Genomic DNA, 22,207 nt, shown 5'->3' with positions numbered 1-22,207 from the left:
AGGGAAAACCACCCAAGTCCATCACTACTGGCCTGTCCCATTACTTAACGTATTTTGGTGCAGTAGGACCGATTCACTGTTTTGACAGTTTGGGGGGGGAGGTTCTGCCTGAGGTGCATTTTCCCTATTTTGGTTGTGTTTTTTTAATGATTCATTATTGTTTAAGATGCCTAGTAGTCTTTTTAAAAAAAGAAAAGTGGGGCATAAATATATTAATAAAATATGGGAAAATAAATAATATAAACAAAACTTTAGTGCCAGGTTCCTTCTAGCAGTAAAACAAATACGTACCATTGTTTTGCAGGATAATTAATGGTTAAGATTTTGTGTTCTGCTTTTGTTTTAATGATACTGTTTTTGCATTGAACACTGTACTGTGATTGCATAATAAAAGTTCACATTGATTGATCCAGAAGCAAACACTTGCCCAGACCTAACAGACATTTTACAACTAAAATAAAACGCTTCGAACCCTGGGAATACTAAGAAATTTACTTGGAATGGGTGGGATTCTCCATGAAAAAAATCTGTGTAGTTTTTTCACAGGTACGTAGATATGATAGGCAAAGAAGCCCTTAGAGAACAAAAGGTTGGCAACTCACATAAACAAGGAGCCAAACATGACTTCCCTTCTGTATCTCCTTCACAAAGTTAAGACAGTACTTGCCTGATGATAGTTCTCTTTTTGGGGAAATTCTGACTTAACTCAGAAGTATCAGGACTAGTGTTTAGGATTGCAGTCTGAGTCTCATGTACTCAGCCTCAGGTGTCAGATGTTTTAGAAACAAAAACTGGCCATGTTTTATAAAGTGATTGTATTATGATTCTGTCTCACAGCATGAGACTATTTTTTTAAAGTACTCCTTGTCAAAGAAGTATTTAATTCTTTTGTATTATTGAGCTGTGGGGTAACACCTACGCACTGCCTTTCCCATTGGGGTTCTAATAGTAACATGTGCAGGACTATTTTTGAAGGTTCGTTAAGCAAATGTGGGACCAGAGGATTATTTAAAACAAAGCTGAATAGAACCATTGTTTGTGTATTGAGGCTCTGAGAGGCTTGGGTAACGGGATTTCGATTTTATAGTTTGTATAGGTGGAAGGGACCACAAAAGTCATATTTTGCTCAAACCCATGACCTAGATCATGGGTAGGCAAGCTAAGGCCCAGGGGCCGGATCCGGCCCAATCACCTTCTAAATGCAGCCCACGGATGGTCTGGGAATCAGCATGTTTTTACATGAGTAGAATGTGTGCTTTTATTTAAAATGCATCTCTGGGTTATTTGTGGGGCATAGGAATTCATTCATTTTTTTCAAAAAAAAAAAAAAAATAGTCCGCCCGCCCCCCACAAGGTCTGAGGGACAGTGGACTGGCCCCCTGCTGAAAAAGTTTGCTGACCCCTGACCTAGATTAAGATTCTCCTGTTCCACCCACTAAGCTATCTCCTCTATTTGTCACTTTTTTATTTTCTTTCAGAAACGAAAACTCAAGTGGCTTACAAAAAAAGAGAGACTTAAAACACAGCAGTGTTATATATAGAAGAGCAGATCAAGTCATTTCAAAAATTTATTTCGCGAATCCTATGAAGAGGTTGCAAAATCATGGGCATTTCTATCAAAAAGAGGGGATGCTCTGTGCAAAACTGAACGCTGCTCGGTCTTGAAGGCGGAGGACACTCTCTTTTATAACGGGCTGCTCTAGTCAGGAGTAACTGTCAGCTTGCGCCTTCGCAATCCAAGAGGAAAAGAAGGCTGCGCAGGTGCACCTACCACGACTCCCTCCCCCGCGCCCCCAGGCAAGACCCGCGCGCAGGCGAGCACCAGGCCTGGGCCACAGGGGCGGTTGCGCGAGATCTGCGCGGTGCATTGTGGGGGACGCCCTGGGCTTGAGGGTGCCGCCATTTTGTCTCTGTCACTCTCGTCAGCGGCGCGGTTTGGGTGTTATTGAAGGAGGGGGGCGGGCGGAGGCGGCGGCGGCGGGAAGGAAAGAAAGCGCTGGAGGCCGCGGCGGAGAGGCCGGACTTGACGAGCGGGGCATCATGATTTCGGCCGCCCAACTTCTGGACGAGCTTATGGGCCGGGACAGGAACCTGGCCCCGGATGAAAAGCGCAGCAACGTGCGGTGGGACCATGATAGCGTGAGTATGGCCGAGACGGGGCCTCCTCCTCCTCTATCGCCGGCCCTCGCTTGGTCGAGGCCCTTTGGCGCGCGCTTTGGGGGGCGGAGGTAAAGTGGAGAGGAGAGAAGATGGGCCAGTTAACAGGACGAGGAACAGGTTTACCTGGCGGAGGCCCTAAAATGCGGAGGAGGAGGAGGAGCCGCTCCGCTATTAACTGCTAGAATAGCTTGCAGGCAAAGAGGTGAAGGCACCTTAAGGTCCTGCGCAGCGGGTAGCGGGCGCGATGGGCAGGGAGCCTCGAAAAGGCTTTGCGGGAGGAAAACGGGGTTTCGTTTCGCGGCCTTGGGGGTTGAAGGACAAACAAGGAAAGGTTGTACCCCCGTTATGTTCACGCTGAGGATTTGTGGTTGAAGCGAACAAGAGCTAAACCTCTGGATCTGGGGCGTCTGCCTTTGGGGGGGGGCGCACGGAGAGGGAGATTTGAGGCCTTTGGGGAGGGCGAGGCACCCGCTGCTCTAATAAAGGGCCTACCGATCCTGTAGTTTCAACTATTCTTTAAGGTGTGATGCTTTTAAGATCGCTTGTTCCACCGCTTTCTAATACGAAGCACAGCTGCCTACGAGAGAGTGTTAACAACCGGAAAGCATTGCAGTACTACTATCTGGCGAAGTGAATAAAGCTGCAAAATACAGGCACAGCTGAGAACTAAAACATGCGGGGGACCGAAATACACTCGAGCATTGATCTGGCCAAAGGTCTGCAAAAACACAAATTTATTTAAAGTATTGTGCGAGGGGTTGGAGATATGCAACACCTGGGGCAGGATGTTCTAACGTCTGAGTGCTGCAGTCAAAGGTCCTGCCACCTGTTCCCACCAACTGTGCTTCAGATGAGGGCCACACGTGGGCAAGAGTCTCAGCGCTTGACTTAGTAACTGACTGTATTTTAGGAGAGGAACTGGCCCTTTAGGTATCCTGGTTGCACACAGTATAATGGTAATGGTAGTTGTATCTGGGAAATGACTGGCACCTAGTGATATACAGGAAGAGGTAATATGATTCCCACATCTTCCCCACTCAGAAATCAAAGTGCTGCATTTTGTACCAGCTGCAGTTTTCAGACTGTTGTTCAAAGGAAGCTCCACAAACTCTTAATTGCCCAGCCTGAATGTAGCTAAACCATTTGTGGTTGTAGCCAGGTCTACCTTATCCACAAACAGTGCTGTGATTACACCAGCCAAAACCAAGCAATCCCACTGTTGGCCACCATCACATCTTAGAATCAGAAGCAACACTGCTAAAATGCAAATTTTGCATTTGTAAAGAATGCCAGACAATTCCTGCAGACTTTGCAGGAATTAGGGATTTGTGACCATTGAGTTTCTCCAGAGGCTTTGCTTCTTAACTCCTGACAGCAGTGAACGTTCATTTACATTGAAAGAGTACATTTCCCCCTTTAGCAGCCAACATACAGTACACACATTTTTTGCTATCTCTACACATAAAGAGCTGTTGATTTCATAATGTCAAGAAGCATTTTGCTCCTTTGTTATGACATTGCCTTAGGAAACTCTGGGCAGGCTGCCTAAAACGTGTTGGAGTCAAACTCCTTCTGAAGGAGCAGGTACCTAACTTGAGGGTGTTTCTAGATCCATTACTATCTCTTGAGGCTCAAGTGGCCTTGATGGCTTTGAGCAATGGCTCAGCTGCATCACCTTTTGGACAGGAACAACCTAACTTCTGGTGTCTAAGCTCTGATGATCTAAGTTGGACTACTGCAATGTGTTATACAGGCAACTCCCCACGTTGGCGGAACATGTGTACTGTAAGCCCACCCCGTTCAGCCCCCTTTCAGGGCCACAGTGTGCATGTCAGCGATCACACACCAATCAAACACATGCAAAATTGTTGTTGTCTGTACATTGAAGATGGTTCTGCAACTGGTGCAGAATTTAGAGGCCAGATTGTTGACTGGGACAGAACTGTCTGAACATATAACTGATTTTGGCATGACTGCACTGGCTATCAGTTTCTGGACTCAATTCAGAGTGCTGCTTTTGACCTTTAAAGCCATATGTAGTTGAGGACCACAGTACCTCAAGAACCACTGCTCCCCTGAAGCCTGCAGTCATCATATGAGACCCTTCGTTGTGTGCCCCCCTCCACAGGATATTTGGAGGGTGTAGTATGCTCTTCCCCGAGATGCACGCCTGGCACCATTTTTATCTTATTTTTAGGCTCCAGGCAAATACTTTTCTCTTTACCTTGCCTCTGGTTCCTTAATTTGAAAGGTGGCATTGTGGCCTCTTTTAGTGGGATGGGATCAGTAACTCCTCATCCGTTGTATCTGTTTAGCTGTATTTTTAGATTGTTGTCGGATGTTCTTAATTGTTTTTAATGTAAGTTGCTAAGGGTCGCTCTTTGAGAAAAGCAACTCACTGATATAACCAATATATAAATTGAATAACCTCTGTGCAGTTGGGAAAACGTTTCTGATTTCCACATGCTAGAACCTAGTGTTTAGGAAATTTCCAGTGAAATGTACCAATATCTTCCTCAAATATCGGCACTACACGCGGGCAGTCTGTCATCTGCAGACATTCTTTCACTGGCCCCCGTGTTTATAGAAGCTGTTTAAAGATGGCACAAAAAAAGTGTTCCTTGATTCCCCCCCCCCCCCCCGAAGTCAAATAGTGGCTCACATAGTAGATACGTTTCTTTAACGATATATTGAAAAGGTGTTATTTCCTGCTCACTTACAGAGCAATTCATTACATATCTACTCTGCAGTAAGTCTCACTAAATTCACTGGTGTGAGAGAGCAAACCTAGCCAGACAGATACACCAGCATAGTTAAGCTGCAGCCTATCAGTTCTAGGCTGGAGGTGGGGCAAGGTTGGAGGACAGTGTAAACATTCATTTTCTGCCTTTCCATTGGCTCCTGTGTGATGAATTTTAGTGGCACCTATATTTTGGTGGCATGCTGTGGAGGTGGAACCAGTGAATGAAAGGATTTAATATGCAGTGTAAATGTGTTGATCCCTCTCCTTGTCCCTGACATACACTCTTTTTGCCCGTTATGCCAACATAACTTCCGCTGGCTTATTTTATGCCAAGATGAGTCATTTGCTCAGTTTAAGTCCAGGATAGGGTAATATTCCACATCCTAATTTCTCTCAGATGGTGCGTTTAGGAGTTAGGATTGCATTGCTATCTACTGAGGAACATAGGAAGCTGCCTTATACTGAGTCAGACCATTGCCTACACTGACTTGCAGTGACTGTCCCTGATTTCAAAACTGAATTCAGCCTCACCTAGAAGGGCTGGTGATTGAACCTGGAACCTCTATGCAAAGAAGATGTTCTGCCCCTGAGCTACGTTACTGTAGAATTGCAGCCTCAGGTGCTTCCATACATGGTTTAAATGAGAAGAACTGAGATCAAGTTGCTAGTTTCTTTTTATGAGACACCAGAACCCCAAAATATAGCATCTTGTGTTTGGGTGTAGACAATTCCAGCAACTGGTATTCAGTAGCATCGCTGCCTCTGACTTTGGAGGCAGAGCATAGTCATCAACAGCTCTTGACTGAAATTCTTGAACAGTGTATTGTATAGGTTTTTACTTAATTTACTTGCTAGCCGTAGGAAACCAGGAATTGATGCAGGTAGGTGAAAAGTTGTTGTTGAAGGGACAGATTGTGCTATTACTCTTCTGACAGCCCTCTAAAAAGGCCTGAAGAAATGAGTCAGTACTCATCCATACTGTAAAGCTTACCTAGATGGTTTGTGCTTAGGATATTTTAAATGCAGCCAAAATTAGCACTGGTGGGTAAGGTTGGTTTAAAAAGAAAGAGAGAAAGAAAGAGAATTGGAACAAGAGCAAATTACTCAATTCTCTTACAGCTTTGTGTCTGTCTAAATTTGATGTGTAAGGAAAGTAACTTAAGTTTCTTCTTCTCAATCAGGTTTGTAAATATTACCTTTGTGGGTTTTGTCCAGCTGAATTATTCACAAATACCCGTTCTGACTTAGGTAAGTGCCTTTGGTTTTTTCCCTTATATTATAGCAAATGTCAAGGTCATGGATAGAAGCTGCTGTGAATAAATATTTTCTTTGTTTACCTCCTATATGTATGAATGGAGACAGACAGACAGACTGACAGACACACACACACAGTCACAAAATCATCTCATTAAGATGACTAAAAATCTTAGATTGGCATAAGTTCAGAGCCATTAATGTGAATTTTCCAGAAAATTTTGCTTTAGAAAGTTTTCCAAAAGAAATTCATATGCTGTTTAGGGTAATTTGCCTTGGAACATTTTCTGGTGCTCTAGAGAGTGATGTAATTGGTATCTTTATTTTATTTGAAATTAGTAAATAGAGCAAAAGAAAACTGCAAAGCTTACCTAATGTTCTCTACATTCATTGCAGTTGGGATCTGTTCATTGTTTCTAATGAGCTTATAAAACAGAAAATTTTCAAAAGAAAAATGAAGCACTGGGGAGGAGGGGAACATTTTCAGTTACTGGAAAATGTTCTGCCTCACATTCCTATTCATAGCAGATTGGGTTACATTCCAGGGCCCCAATGTGCATAAGCGAAAATCATGTAAGTGGGGAGCCCCCTCTAAAAAGCCTATAAAAACTCGTTTTTTCCTGCTCTCCAGTTCTATCCACACAACTCTCTTCAACTAGAGTCGAAGCTCGGGGGCTGGCTGAAGGATGCATGGAAAAGCAGTAGCAGCTCCTTAAGAGCTCTGAGGACTCTCCTGCCATTTCCCAGTTTGAATCTACAGTATCTATTTTCTGGTGGTACCTGTATACACAGCTGTGTGTGAGTCAATTGTGCTTAAGTGGACGGACGCCTGTATATGGCTTCTGTCAAAGAATCAAAATGCAAACTTCCAGGTTCTTGTAAAAACCCTTTAGCAATAGTTTCCCAATATTTCCTTCATTTCTGGCTTTACTCCATAGCTAACTATATACTGTCAGCTTTAGTGCTGTCATGCTCTAGTTCACATTTCAGATCCAACGGCAGTGTTCCTAAGACTTCCACTAGCACTCTGATTTTTGGTATGTGGTATGTGGATCATACCAAAATTGTACCAGGACAATATCACAGATATTCATGCGTGTGTATTTTAAAGATGTGCCACCAACAAGGTTTGGAATTGTTGTAGCATTCTAAATTGATAGGTAAGATCTCTTCAGTACATTCTTTTTCTGGAACTCTTTGCCTTGACAGTCATGGGCTTCTGTATTTCAGAGGTTCATAACCACTCTTTATTAGCTCAGTAAATGTTGCAGGGGTGTGATGTGCTTGTTCTTGTGCTGTCACTGATTCCATTCAAACTTTGAAAAACAAATATGAAGCAAAGTACACTTGAATCTTCATAGAAATATATTGCTTCACTCTCCTTAGGCTTGCGAATCTGTACCCTACCTCACCCCATTTTGTCTCTGAGCAAATGACTCTTGATTTTAAACCTTAGCCCTGCTCTGGTGTGTCGGTGGAATATTGATCAGGTTACAGTCATTCTGGTACTATGCCAGCCTAATCGCAATACACTAGAAAGTCATTTAGAACTGTTAGTACTGTTGTGGAAAGGCACCCCAGTTTTAATCTGTACATTAGTTTGGTTAAAAACTGTTGAACTTTATCCAGGTCTTTGTTGGCATAGTGTTATCAGAAAGTCATTTGAATGTATCACCATTATTGCTTTTATTTCTAGGTCCTTGTGAGAAAATTCATGATGAAAACCTCAGAAAACAGTGAGTGTGTTAGTAGTTATAATTAATAAGAAGCTAATAAATATAATTAAGCAATAATGCAAGCATTTAAATGAGGTTTTAAAAAAATCCTCAGTTAAAATTTCACGAGGTGGATAGCGTATAGTCTTTCGTTGTTAGGTAATATGGAGATGACCTTTATCTGAAGTTTAATGTAATCATTTCTTTTTTAACATTGTCAGGTATGAGAAGAGTTCTCGATTCATGAAAGTAGGCTATGAAAGAGACTTCCTTCGGTATTTACAGAGCTTGCTTGCAGAGGTGGAACGCCGAATTCGAAGAGGTCATGCACGTTTAGCATTGTCTCAGACTCAACAGGCTTCAGGTGTAAGTACAAAAGCAGAGGGCATGTTAAACATATATGGTATTTTGGGTGATATCCTTTTGCAGAACTGTTTACAGAACGTATTTTCCTCTCTCCTTTGCACTTCTATAATGTGCCCCAAATCTACTCTAGTGTGGGAGCCTGCAGAGGGGAGGGGAAGAGGAGCAGTCTCATTGCACATGCAGGTGCCCATTCATGTGATGTTGGATACCACCCTTTGTATTTTCTTATAAGTTTTCTTTAAAGTAGAATAGATACACATACTTGACCAGGAGTTATAGCATGTTTGAATTACCGGTCTTAACTGTGTTTCTCACTCAATAGGAATCTCTGGTGCACCCATTTCCAACACTTAAGTGGGATTCCCCTTACTGTTGGCCCTGCCCTTTTAACCTTTTAGGAGCAAACTTTAATGGCAGGGAGGGGCTTCAGAGAGCAGTTTGGCAAACCGTTATCTGAAGCAGTTTCATCCCTCTTAACGTTGCTCTAGCAAGGGATTTTGACAGGTAGACAGGGCCACTCGCCTGTCATATTTGGCCTGTAAGACCACTCTTGATAAGGATCTGGCCCATGGAGCCCAAAAGGTTCTCCACTTCTGATGTAGATGAACTTATTGTGGATTTTTTTCTTCTTACAACTTACTCTTCGATATGAGTTGTGCTGTGGACATGACAAAGCAGAACAGTGTTTTGTTGCACTTGTAACTTTTAGGTGTCTGTTGTCACTTTTATTTTAATATTTAGCAAGCAGCAGGACCTACTGGTAAAAATGAAGAGAAGATTCAAGTATTAACTGACAAGATTGATGTACTTCTACAACAGGTAATTGTCTTGAATCATACAGAAATGTTTATAAAGTTGGATCAAGACATTATACTAACTTTGTTCTCTCTCTATTAGATTGAAGAACTAGGTTCTGAAGGAAAGGTGGAAGAGGCTCAAGGCATGATGAAACTTGTTGAACAGTTAAAAGAGGAAAGAGAGTTGCTAAGATCTACAACTTCGGTAAGTAAGAGTCCTGTTTTTCTCTGGAAGCCCCAACAGAATACAGTCAAATAAACTTGACCTCACAAAAGCCTTATTTTTCCAGCTTGTATTCTTCCAACTTGTTGAATAAATAGTTTCTTTGATTGCCACCAAAATATTTTCATACTTTATTAGTCATTGAGCTTTAACCATGCGTATATGAGACTATAGTGGATGCTTGGGTTGCGAACGTGATCTGTGCGGGATGCATGTTCGCAACCCGCAGCGCCGCATCTGCGATTTGGTGCTTCTGCGCACGCGCCGAAACCTGGAAGTAAGCCGTTCCGGTACTTCCGGGTTTCGCTGCGTCCGTATCCGAAAACATGCAACATTAAGTGTCTGCAACCCAAGGTATGACTGTAATAGCCTGCATAAAGGCAAATCAATTTATGGGCCAGAAAAATTGGAGGATTGTTTCTAGTGGCATCGTTCCGCTGGTGCAAAGCTCTTTGATCCAGCAGAGGCTTTCAGAAGTAGCAGAACAGGGAGGGGGGCAGTTTTCACTTCTTCCTCCTTCCCCCCCCCCTTCAGTTGTTCAAGAAGGTAGGGGCGCTTTATGTTTAGAATAAACATAATGTTTAGAATAAATAATGTTGCTAGAATGTGTCCCTCACTGGGTTAATATCCTCTCAGATACACAGGAATGCAGAAAACACTTTGAAAGAGGGAGATCTTGGCCACATCCCTGTTCTTGACCTGTTAAGGGATAGAGACCATCTTAGAACTTCAATAAGCCTTTGGAATTGAAATGAACCCAGTAGAATTTTAACACCATGGAAGATTATGACTTGTTTCTTATTATCAGATGGCAGCCTTGGGTTTAGAGGGGTTGTTAAATGCTATATTGTGTGCAGCTGGAATAATATGCTTGTCAGTTGCTTTGCAGGTTTAAAGATGCACCTGCACTTGAATTATAATGCAGTTAGACCAATCTTGTGATCTGCTTTGGGCATGAAATTGTGTGTATTTTTATAGCAATTGGTTAGCTGCTTGCATGCCAAGGGGTAGGTTAAGAATTTGAAAAATAAGTTGTATTGTTGCTAGGTAAATAATAAATAAAGTGTTAATGTAACTATCTGTTTTAACAAGTATGTTCTGTTTCCAGACAATTGAGAGCTTTGCAGCTCAGGAAAAGCAGATGGAAGTTTGTGAAGTCTGTGGAGCATTTTTAATCGTAGGAGATGCACAATCCAGGGTAGATGATCACTTGATGGGAAAACAGCATATGGGTTACGCAAAAATTAAAGCTACAGTGGAAGAACTAAAAGTATGTTCAATCTGCATGTATATATAGATCTGTATGTGCTTGGCAATACTGTCAACATATAGCCTGTGTATGTGGTGATGCCACTATAAAAATGATTTTAGGATGTGCCATTATGAACTGGATGTGCCATTATGAACTCAGAACCTTGTGATACCAAGTAGGTGAACTTCTCAGCTTATATTCTTGAATACTACCAACAGATAAAAGTATTGACTTATTTTTATTTTCATCCATGTTACACAAAGGTTAAAGTACATACTGACCTGATTCATACATATCCCTAAGCCAAACCATGGCTAGGCGTGAGCAAGCAAGTACGCAGGTACTTACAGCAAAAATGGCAGTTGCTTCTGGTCTGCTCAGAACTACCAGGACTCATGGTTCATTTTCTTCCAGGCAAATCACAAACCTGGGTTCATGAGTAAACTATGATTTATCACAGAATAAACCTGTTTGCTCATATTTAGTTCTGGTTTGGTATTATGTGCAAAGTGGGTCAGTGTCAATTATTATTTATGGGGAATGGAAAACCAAAAGTTAAACAATATATCAAAATAGCCACGGGCATAGGATGAGAAAGTAATAAGATAAAAATAACTGAATTGATATAGGTCTTTGTAGTTTAAGATCTGTTTACTGAGCTAAGACAGACAGAAGTTGGTATTATTCCACGAGTTTCAGTAAAAAGCATTGACAGTCTTAGAACTGTCCCATACAAAATGTTATATTTTCATGGCACTTCTATGCATAATTTAGGTACATATTTTGATAAATGTATCCAGATTTTAACCAACAATTAAGAAGTGGTGTCTGAAATGGTTTTGCTTGGTTGATGGCCTATTCTGTGGAGTTTTAAGCACTATACGTACACATAAATGTATACATATAATGCATCCAACTGTAGTTAGCTGAGATTCTAATCTGCGAAATCAAGGTACATTTGAGGACAAGGTGTTCAGTACAATTTTGTTCTTGCATTGAGCAGGGTTCTTCAAAAATATGTTCTTTGTGTGCAGAGATACAGCCTATTGCTCTGTGGTGGATTGCCATCAGTCATGGATGCTTTCGTTGAGATTCCTGCATTGTAGGGGGTTGGACTAGATGCCCTTGGGGTTCCTTTCAACTCTACAGTTCTATGATTCTATTTGTATATATGTTATCATTAATGTTACCAGATAGTGGAGATGCTTTAAATTTTATCTGAAATAGACTGTTAAAGAGTGTTTCAAATTCATGTCATGGTAGTGAGTATTGCCCTTTCTTAAGAAGCATGAAATCTTCCAGTTGGTTTTGGGTTCGAGCCCCACATTGGGCAAAAGGTTCCTGCATTGCAGGGGAGTTGGACTAGATGATCTTCATGGTGCCTTAAAATTCAACAATTCTATGATTTCAGTAACCTTTCTGTAATACTTTCCTTTTTAAGGAAAAATTAAGAAAGAGAACTGAAGAGCCTGAGCGCGATGATCGGTTAAAAAAAGAGAAACTAGAGCGTGAAGAGCGAGAGAGGGAACGTGAAAGGGAAGAAAGGGAAAGAAAGCGACGGCGTGAAGAAGAAGAAAAAGAAAAAGAGAGGGCTCGTGATAGAGAGAGACGAAAGAGGAGTCGTTCACGAAGCAGACATTCAAGCAGAACTTCTGACAGGAGGGGTAGTCGGTCAAGGGACCATAAAAGATCAAGAAGCAAGGACAGAAGACGAAGCAGGTACCTGTCTGGGAAGGGGCTAAGGACATTAGATTTCTTTGAAGTTAATTGAATAAATTGAAATGGTTGATGAGTCAAGAGAACACCTAAAGGTGTAGACTTTGTATTCCTGAGAAACTGTTTGAGGTTTTCAGTACTTAAAATTCCTCACAAGTACAGTGGTACCCCAGGTTAAGAACTTAATTCGTTCTGGAGGTCTGTTCTTAACCTGAAGCACCACTTTAGCTAATGGGGCCTCCTGCTGCTGCTGCGCCGCCACTGCATGATTTCTGTTGCTTCATCCTGAAGCAAAGTTCTTAACCCGAGGTAATATTTCTGGGTTAGAAATATTTCTGGTATGTAACTCGAGGTACCACTGTATCTGAAAACTTGGCATAAATAGGGTTTAACCAGTTTTGAACAAACTTTGGCTCACATTTCTCAAGGCAGTTTTACACTAAGCACTTTGCAGCAAAACTGTAGTTTATATCAAAGCTTCGTTTAACTGTGAATGTGCCTCTCCCCAATTTTGCTGGTCCATATGTGGATGTGTCAAGTTTTTATGTCAAGTTTACTTGTGATAAATTTAGAGAAGTGCTTTAACTATTATTGGGGATAGTCAACTAAATGACTGCATGAGCAGAATGACTTCTGCTTGTGCAATGAGACACTGCCCCCCCCACCTTGTCCGTTCCCCACACCATCCCCAAATCTGCTCCAGAGAGTTGACGGAACCCCTGGAATATATCTAGGGACATGTGGGGGGGGGGGGAGAATGTCCCATTGTGCAAAGAGAAATCATTTCATTGGTGGAATGTTCACATTAGCACCAGGTTGAATTCCACCCATTCTTCTTACATTTTTAGGAGTCGAGATCGACGCAGAAGCAGAAGCCATGATAGGTCAGACAGAAAACATAGATCACGTAGCAGGGACAAAAGGCGGTCAAAGAGTCGGGATCGGAAATCTTACAAGCACAGAAGCAAAAGCAGAGAGCGAGAACAAGACAGGAAATCTAAGGAAAAAGGTCAGTTCATATGACTGGTGAAGAATAGTTTTTCTGCAGAGCTGTGCCATGATCTTCCAGTGATTGCTGCCCCCATAGATTCCTTCTGAACTCTTAAATACAAACTTAAATACTTGATGCACCTTTCCTTCTCCCTTCCAGTACTGTAGCATATTATATATAAAACTCTTAGATTCCAGGTAGATGAGTGTCTCTTGGCTGCATACTACCTCAGTTTTTCTACATCTGTGAACTTAAGTTCAGTTGAGTCTTCTGTTACTGTCTTTAGGTGTGTGTTACCAGGGGTGGGGAAGCAGTAGGCTTGCAGATCTACTTGTTTTTTGCTAGAACTCTTGAGATCCACCAACCAAAGCCTGGTTCACGCTGTGCAATAAATAAAATGAGAATTTAAGCATTCTGAGACCAGCTATTTGTTTTGAGTACCAGAAATAAACAGATCTAATTGCCCTGCCACACACACACACAAAATTCAACAGTATATTCAGAACCATGTTTTTGGTGGTGGTTGTAAAACAACCAGGAGTCAGAAATCCTGATCTGTAAATAACCCAGACATTTACCAATCAATCCTGATCTGCCTTCTGCCCACCCCTCCATTTTGCAGACTCAACAATACTAACAGTAAATTGGTGTGATATTTAGATTGTTCCTGAAGACATGGTGCATAAAGATGGTATGTCACTACTGTTCCATGTTCTTACGTACAGTTACAGTTGCTTCCCTTTGGTGAACACTTTTTATTCAGCCTCTGTGGCTTATTATTCATCCTCGTCTGCATTTCCAACACTTTAGGAATATGAGAGAGCCTAACTAAAGTCTGTTCTTGGCTTGTTATTTATTTTTCAGGTATTACGTATATATTTTTTAAAAACAGTGCTAATGAGTGTAGTCGTTTTCCTTATTGTGGTGGATACTGCACTGGCTGATTTCTTGCAGATACACTGTCTGTATTGGCATGTAATGGTAATCAAGTTTTAGTGCAACATGATGGACTTTAGCAAATTTTGGGCTCATATGCTCTCCTCCTACAAAGCTGAGATAAAGAATTCATAAGCTTCTGCTTTTAGTTAACCAGAGTTTGCCATGTTGTTTGAATATGAAATTGTGGTAAGGACTAACCTTGCTTGGTTTCAACAAGCCAGCTTCAGAAACCACAGTATATCACTCCAGGTGACACATCAGCCACAGTAAGCAAAAGCTTCTGAACTGTTCCTCTTGACCACACAGGAGAGGCGAGCACACAAGTCTGAAGCTCATTGTGAATCATTCCATTGTTTGTTACTTTGTCCACCCAGAAATTACATGAAAGCCCGATCTCTCAAATTAAGAATCCATGTTAGCTTCAATTCCGATTTTTAAATGACACGCACATATACAGCCATGTAATGGGATACTTGCAAAACCTCGAAGGTCAGAGGTACACCTCTTGTCTAAAAGATGTTGGGTAAATTTCTGGCCTCTGGAACAACTTTCAGTGTACTCTTCTATTGATAATAGATATGTCTGTTAACGCCTGCCAACCTAGCAGTTTGAAAGCACCCCCGGGTGCAAGTAGATAAATAGGGACCGCTTACTAGCGGGAAGGTAAACGGCGTTCCGTGTGCTGCGCTGGCTCGTCAGATGCAGCTTGTCACGCTGGCCACGTGACCCGGAAGTGTCTGCGGACAGCGCTGGCTCCCGGCCTATAGAGTGAGATGAGCGCACAACCCTAGAGTCTGTCAAGACTGACCCGTACGGGCAGGGGTACCTTTACCTTTACCTTATGTCTGTTAACCTCTCCCATTTTCAAGCCCATTATCAAAGTAATTTGGGAAATGGCCTGTTTCACCTGGGGTTGTTAGTATACATGCTCCGCCCTAAATTATTTTATTTGATACACTGGCATCTACCGTCTCAGCATGTGGGTCACTTAACACTGCAATCATATGCCTGTCTACTGGGAAGTAAGCCCCAAAGTTAAACTGAGCTTACTCCCAGGTAGGTATGTAGGATTGCCGCCTTAGTGGTGAACAATATGAATGTTTAGTGTTCTGCATAACGCTTTGTGGTCCCCACATTGAAAGGAAGCCTTTAAAAATGGTCATCAGCAAGTCAGCCTCTTCAAGCTTCACTGCCTCAGTTTTGGATAGTATTTCATAAATCCCTTTAAGGTCTCCTTACTGAATAGAGGCTTGGAGTTTTTTCACTGCTTTATGCATCTTTTGTATGTATAGAATGATGGTTATGAATTAGATATGACTGCCTGTTATTCGCCTCTAGAAATAATTTTCATTTTAGTATGTTGGTTGTGTATTTCTTTTTATTAATGCAAAGTTGAATGAATTCCTGCTCAAGGAAGTATTGAGTTCCCAGGACTGTGATTAATAAAAGCAGAGTAATGGGAATGGTACAAATATATGGTTCTGACCCAGTGAGGCAAGCCTGATGCACTCAGCTGTGTGTAGGTACTGTTCTAAAATGGGGCATCAGAATAGGCTGCAGAGTGTATTATGGCATTCATTGGTTCTAGAGAAGACAACAGTGACTCAAAATAACAATGTACTTCTTGCATAAATGGTGATCTTATTATCTCCCGGGGGTCGGCCATTTAAATAATCTTGGACTGCTTCATTCTCTTCTATTCAATGCCTTTGGTCTAGATTTTCAAAGAACTGAGTTTGGGTATAAACTAAGGGTTTTGTAGCTTAGTAGAACACTTCACAATTTAATGGTATGCAGTGCTAAATAACATTTATCTATACCGGTAACACAGGAAGGTATCTGCCCAGAAGTCATAACCTCCTAGTTTGCAGAATATACGGCTCATTTCCCCTTTCCCAGTCACCCTGTAACACTAAAAAGTGGTGTGACTCAACTACACTGCACACGCCAGCTGAGGGTGTGTTTAAATACTATTCTTGCTATTTTTCCACTTTCTTTCCTACAATTCTTTTGGTGTTGTGATTGTGGTTACACTTGGAATTTGACTTCCTTCCATGTCACTTGAGCATTGGTAAAAAAAATTGTTAGTCATTGTTAAGCAGCTGTATGAATGTCTGTCCTCCTTACATGTTCTATATTCTATTCTGTTGCACTTATGAAAGCATGCTTTAAGTTTATTCAGTTAATTACACATAGGACCTTTCTGAAGAAAGCCTCAGTGAAGATAAGAGTACAGATATTATCGACTGGTCTGGTATTGAGGAACTGGAATTTTAAGCGAATCTTGCTCGTTTCCTTGCATTAAATTGAAGTTTCATAGTGAGAAAAACCCCCAGATCTGAGAGAAACTGAATACAAAATAAAATGTCAGTTCTATTAACTTGACAGTGAAACACTCCACCCCCACCCAACCCCGATTTCTGACCCTATCCAGTGAAACAGTTAAGTTTCTTTTACTTAAGCACAGCTAGTCAGTATTTGAACAGATGGCACTGCAACATTTGTACTGTATGTGTGCCCATTTTATTTCCCTTTTTATGATCAGAAAAGCAATTTTCAAGAAATAGGTAGAAGGATTATACTCCTTGCAGATATTCTATGGGGGTGGGCAACAAATCTTTCAACAAATAGAATTTTTCCCTGAGCTCTACTTACCAAATCAAAGATAAAATTCCTTTAGCGTAGAGTAGACAAAAAAGTTTTCATAGTATAGCTTCCTATTTTAATTCACAGGCCAATAGGTCAATACTGTTTAACAGTTGCCAAGAAAAACGCCTCTCTCCCCCATCTGTCCAAACTCAAAGCAATAAAACACCTTCCGGAGAATCTACATATTTTGCCCATTTAAAGGGCTGTTGAGCTCTATCGTATCTACATAGGACAGAAGATAAGCTTATTGGACTGACAGCTAGTCCTCTGCGGGGCAACAAGACTGCTGTTCCTCAGTGGATCTACATGTGAATCGGCGATACCTAATAAAGCAAAAATTGAAGACTTTCAAAAAGGTCAGTTAGTGCAACCTATCCAGGCAATTATTACGTGGAACAGACACCTCTAAGAGTTCCAAAGTTAAATGGACTTTGCTGACTGGTTTTCTCTCAGCTTCAATTATTGAGTGTTTTCCCTTAGGCAGTGGTTCCTTTGTAGTTCCTCCCCTTTTTTTGGCTGTTATCTGCATAATCAAGCTGTTCTAAGTTTTCTTGATAAAAGGAATTGAAACTAACTTCAAAATAATCTTTTGCTCTTGCAATAGGCGATAAGTATGCCTTTCCAGAAACTTCACCCATACAGCTTTGACAGTCTCTTCTGTTTGTTCCCTGTTCTTTATTCTTTGCTCTTGCATTAAATACAGCCATTCAAAACATCTAATATACTTTATCTGGATGCTTAAAAAAGAATTTTGGTTCATCATGCTGATGAGAGAAATACCCATGTGATTTCAGTGTACAGCATACACGTCTTACACTATATGCATGTTATATATAAATAAGTGCTTTAATGGGACAAAAACCTGGTAACCATGTCTGATATGGAAACTGCCCACCGTAAAGGGCTATGCATTGAATATAAGAGAAGGACACATGGCTGTCTTAAATTTTTATTTTCTCCAGGTAAACTCATTATTCTGGCTTTACTAATTTTATTGGCAGCCAATCCATTGTCAGATTCTCTTATTTATTATTTATTCTGCTATTTAGAGTTACCTGTTTTCAGTGAACCTAGTGTCCCAATTTCAAGCAACTTTGTCAAGTTTGTAACTTGTAATTGTTTTGGACATGAAAATTAAGTGCATCTTCTTGCAAGATAGGAAAATGAAAATTGGAAACCTATTGTGCTTTGAAGGTTACTTTTTTTGGCTCCCGGCAGTCATGGATTGTTAAATATCAGCCTGATAATGCACTTACACAGATTACTTTCTCTCTTCTTGGCAGTGGTTGGCAAGTAGGGAGACAATCCCCAATCCTGGTGAGGTGATGGGGCATAGCAGGCAAATGAAGGTAAAGGAGGTGGGAATGGGCTCTGGAAAAAGAGTGAGGGAAGAGCAGGCACTACCATTTGAGAATAGTACATGAAGCCATGGAGAAAAAAGGTTTGGGGAAAATGGGCTATCAAAAAGATAAGCATGCAAATCTATAAACACAGCACAAAATTTAAATGTCCTTAAAACTTCAGGCAGTAATATGCATAGTTGATTCAAATAGCCAAATCAAAATCAGCTCTGTGGTTTGGATCCAGGCTTTGCCTTTCCCAGATGAAAGAGACTCCTTCCATCCAGATTGTCAGCCGAGTGGGAGGAGAGGTAACGTTCGCCAATTCACCTCTCTGCAGCCCCCAGCCCCACCTCCCATGTTTTTCCAGGAGATGTTCCAACCCTCCAGAACAGAGTTAGAGGTGGCGCAGGGTGTTGCATTGAGGAGAAATAATTAAAACCACTCCTTCCTCTGTCAGCTGCAGTATCCCCACCAATGAAGTAAGGCCTGGATCTAACCCTATCCGTTAAGGTTTGTTACCTAAGATCAATACGTAATCCTGTAGAAATTAAATTGCTCCAAACTGTTCTGTGCATGTGTTGTCTGAGAGGTCAAGAATTCAAACATGTTCTGAATACCAATTGCGGGAAACCACAATAGGTAAGAGTGCTCTTGTACTCAAATCCTGCTTGCTGGTTTCCTACAGGCAGCTGTTTGGCCACTGAGAGAACAGGATGCTGGACTAGATGGGTCATTGGCCTGATCCAGCAGGCTCTCCGCCCTGGACAGCAGATTAGGTGTTGGCATCAGAGGTCAGAGGAGGCTGCCAACAGGAGTCAGACCAACAGTCCCTCTTGCTCAGTATTTTCTGACCAGCAGTGGCTCTCCAGCATATCAGACAATAAGTCTTTCCCAGCCTTATTTGGATATGCCAGAGGCTGAAGCTGGGACTTTGTGCATGCAAGGCAGATGCTCTACCACTGAGCTACGGTCCTTCCCCAAATTTGTACATGGTCTTGAGCTAAATTAAGTGATTAAAAGTCATATACTGTGATGAATCTGTAGTTTTAGACACATTTTACGCTAGCCTTTACATCAGGTAGTTTTCAGTTAGGTAGCATGTACGTGGCTTGCGGTTTTTGACCAGAACTATCAAACAGGTCAGTGACTTTTGCATTGTAATACTAAGCAGTTCTGCCTCCCCCTCTGTGCTATTTCCCTCTGAACTCAGCAACTCAGTTCTTGTTCTTTCTGGTGGAATATTTCATTCAATATTAGCACTGTAACTTTGATCTCTAGTTTGCAATTTTACAGCCAATTGCTGATGTCTCGGCATATGCTTCACCCCTGAAAAGCGTGATACCTTGTGTGTCTTTACTGTGAAGTCCATGGTCAATGTCTTCTTTCATGGCAGAAAAGAGGGGATCTGATGATAAAAAAAGTAGTGTGAAGTCCAGTAGTCGGGAAAAACAGAGTGAAGACACAAGCATGGACTCCAAGGATGGCGATGCTAAGAGTGAGGTCAATGGGACCAGTGAAGACATTAAATCTGAAGGTGACACTCAGTCCAATTAAAACTGATCTGATATGACCTCAGATCAGACAGAGGTAAGTGCATTATTTCAAACTTTGATTAGGGCTTTTTGTTACTGTTTAACAGTGCAGCGTAAGTATGTACAGATGAAGATGGAGCTAAGTCAACAAGTAAGAAGAGGTGCTAAAGCAACTTCTGAAGGAAAACACAGTGTAGTCCTGCAAAATCTTTTGAGGTACATTGTTTTGTATCGGCTATTTTGTAGCAGACTCATACCCCCATTAGTGTGCCTCTTGGGAACATATTTGTAATCTAGTCCCTTAGAAGTTAATTATCCTATTTTTTATTTTTAGGGGATTTATTATCTTTTTTAACAATTTGAACTGATTTTGTAATTAAGTCCATATTGTGTTGGTGCATCAGAAACATTTGCTTTAATACTTAATATTAGAGGCACATGTTGGACTATTTTGTTTTTATATAAACTGCTAGTATTTCTTTGTCAAGGATGTTTCTAGTTTTTTTGCTTTGCCTTGCATTCTAATGCAGTTTGTTCTGTAACTCGAGAGCCAGTAGCATTGGATTGATGGAAGTGTAGGGTTTATGAATAATTGCAGCTGACTACCATACCTCACACAGCGTTGGTGTTGTGAGCGGCCCATGAAAAGCCAAATTAAAAATCAAGGATTCAGTCAAACTAAGCAGGTACTCATGCCAGGTACTCCTTTCTCTACCCACATCCATGTTTGAATGCTGTTGCCTGTAATCTTTAAGCTTACTGTTGTGTGTTTTCTTTACAAAAAGTGAAAAGGAATCTTTGTGCATATATTGTGAAACTGTTAACCTGATATTAACTTGATTGGAATTTTCTTTCAACTGTGTGTAGGGATGCAGTGCTGCCCAGAATTAGATATCTTTATTAAATGCAATAAATACTACATAATAATCGCCTTGTAACATTCAATGCATTTCAAGTCTTTAAGAGGTATGTGTTTATAATTTCCTACTGCGTAGGAGAATTGCCAGGCAGCCATGGCACACAGCAGCATATACTGGCTGATACCAGACTTGGGAGGCAAATGAAAATAAAGGCCAATGTCAGAAACACCCAATAGGTATATATAAATGGCAAGAATGTATATAACCACATTGTTAGTTAAATGAAGCTAATCTTATACATAAATAATTGCCCCGTCTTGACCTGTGATTTCTCAGGGTCATTCCTTAAGTAAGGAATAAACCCAAATAAAACCAGCTGATTGATTGATTTCCTTGCAACATAGTTAATGTAGTTTCAGCTTATCTTCTAAGAACCCCTAACCAATTACAGTGCAGGCCTATGCATGCTTATTCAGAAGTAGGTTCCACTGTGTTCATTGGGGCTTACTTCCAAGTAAATGTGCATAGGACTTTAGCCATACAGTGCAATCCTCTGAGCACTAATGTTGCACACCCTCCATTCGTTTCAGTGGTACTTGCATTTGACCTCTGTGCAAGCCCTGTTGGAATACATGGCTTCCCAACAACAGTGGTTGGTGAATTGTGACGTCATGTTTGTCCTTAACTGTCCAATACACAGGGGTGTTAGGTGTAATTTTTATGAGATGATTTTGAAGAGTTAAGCGGGCAGCAAGCAGACGCTGTTTAGGAATGGCAAATGAAAGTAATCTTTGTTCCCACTATCTGACTCTCTTTTCCCAACGTTTTGCGTTATAGGACAACCACGTGACAAGTCTGCGAAGAAGCCTGAAGACTGCTTAATACGAAGATCTGCTTTAAAATGAGGTGAAAGAAAGCTGTAGTGGCATAGAAAAAAAATAAAGTTCAGTTAGATTTTTTAAAATAAAAATTAATTCAGGACTGTTGTGACCTCTCAAAATGCAGAGAGAAGTTAATAAGCAAACATGCTACTGAGAATTTTAAGTCCTGTTATCATTTTTTTCCTATAAGACTTTTAAGGTGATAAACCAACATAACCTGAACACATGGCTTGCTCAGTGTTTAATTGCAAGTTTTCATTCTTGAACTTTGAAACACAAGGATAAATGTTTAGTATTTTGTGTGACTCCAACTAAAATAAACCCCATTTTTACAACAAAGCTATACCTGGCTTCTTGATATACCCTAATGGAAATACAGTATCTATGACTTTCTGTTACACATTTGATTGTCATTGAGTGTTTAATATTAAATAGACTTCTTTCCAAATAAATCAAATGTGTTCAAGTTCATTCTTGTCTATCCCCATGCCCCCACCCCAGATCAAAATGAGAGGTTGGGGTATTTCTCTTATCAAAATTTACATAACCAATTTCTGTCCCAGTAGTTTCCATAGCTTTTTAAAAAGTGTAAATAAAGATAAAGAGGTAACACTGCAATTTTCATGTGATTGTGTTCTTTCTTGGATATACGCTAAGATACATAGTGAAAGTATAAAAATATTTGTATTTGTTGGCAAAGGCAAAGGCAGACGTGCATAATATTTGAGAGAAGCAAAGTATCAGGTTAGAAGCAAGAATAGGAACAGAAGACCATATGATCCGATA

The 22,207-nt window shown here is 40.9% G+C and overlaps 1 protein-coding gene across 7 annotated transcripts; it reads left to right on the top strand.

The window, feature by feature from the left end:
- Nucleotides 1-1,904: 1,904 nt before the first annotated feature.
- Nucleotides 1,905-22,039, top strand: LUC7L3 (LUC7 like 3 pre-mRNA splicing factor). 7 transcript variants are annotated; one of them, XR_013391817.1, is made up of 12 exons: nucleotides 1,910-2,139; nucleotides 6,085-6,151; nucleotides 7,854-7,893; nucleotides 8,094-8,238; nucleotides 8,980-9,057; nucleotides 9,136-9,240; nucleotides 10,367-10,528; nucleotides 11,952-12,229; nucleotides 13,075-13,235; nucleotides 19,542-19,735; nucleotides 20,676-20,776; nucleotides 21,378-22,039. XR_013391817.1 is itself a non-coding variant. In XM_028716482.2 (11 exons), the coding sequence occupies exons 1-11, from the start codon at nucleotides 2,041-2,043 to the stop codon at nucleotides 19,970-19,972; spliced, it is 1,461 nt and encodes a 486-aa protein (XP_028572315.2). In that variant the 5' UTR covers nucleotides 1,906-2,040; the 3' UTR covers nucleotides 19,973-22,039. The 7 variants fall into 7 exon arrangements, 5 of the variants coding, with proteins under 5 accessions (XP_028572315.2, XP_028572306.1, XP_028572311.1 ...); XR_013391818.1 differs by lacking the exons at nucleotides 19,542-19,735; nucleotides 20,676-20,776; nucleotides 21,378-22,039 and adding exons at nucleotides 17,036-17,161; nucleotides 18,089-18,445 and having other exon boundaries at nucleotides 1,905-2,139; XM_028716482.2 differs by having other exon boundaries at nucleotides 1,906-2,139; nucleotides 19,542-19,682; nucleotides 19,788-22,039.
- The last annotated feature ends 168 nt before the right edge of the window (nucleotides 22,040-22,207 follow it).

This window comes from Podarcis muralis, chromosome 2 (genome assembly GCF_964188315.1).
Source record: "Podarcis muralis chromosome 2, rPodMur119.hap1.1, whole genome shotgun sequence".
In the NCBI taxonomy this organism is placed as follows: Eukaryota; Metazoa; Chordata; class Lepidosauria; order Squamata; family Lacertidae; genus Podarcis; species Podarcis muralis.
This window is presented reverse-complemented; position numbering and strand designations above follow the sequence as displayed.

Excerpts from the sequence above, each read along its gene's own strand:
- LUC7L3 (XM_028716482.2), top strand. The coding sequence starts at position 2,041 with ATGATTTCGGCCGCCCAACTTCTGGACGAGCTTATGGGCCGGGACAGG. Across the intron at positions 2,140-6,084 it reads TGCGGTGGGACCATGATAGC|GTTTGTAAATATTACCTTTG; the intron begins GTGAGTATGGCC and ends CTTCTCAATCAG. Across the intron at positions 7,894-8,093 it reads GATGAAAACCTCAGAAAACA|GTATGAGAAGAGTTCTCGAT; the intron begins GTGAGTGTGTTA and ends TAACATTGTCAG.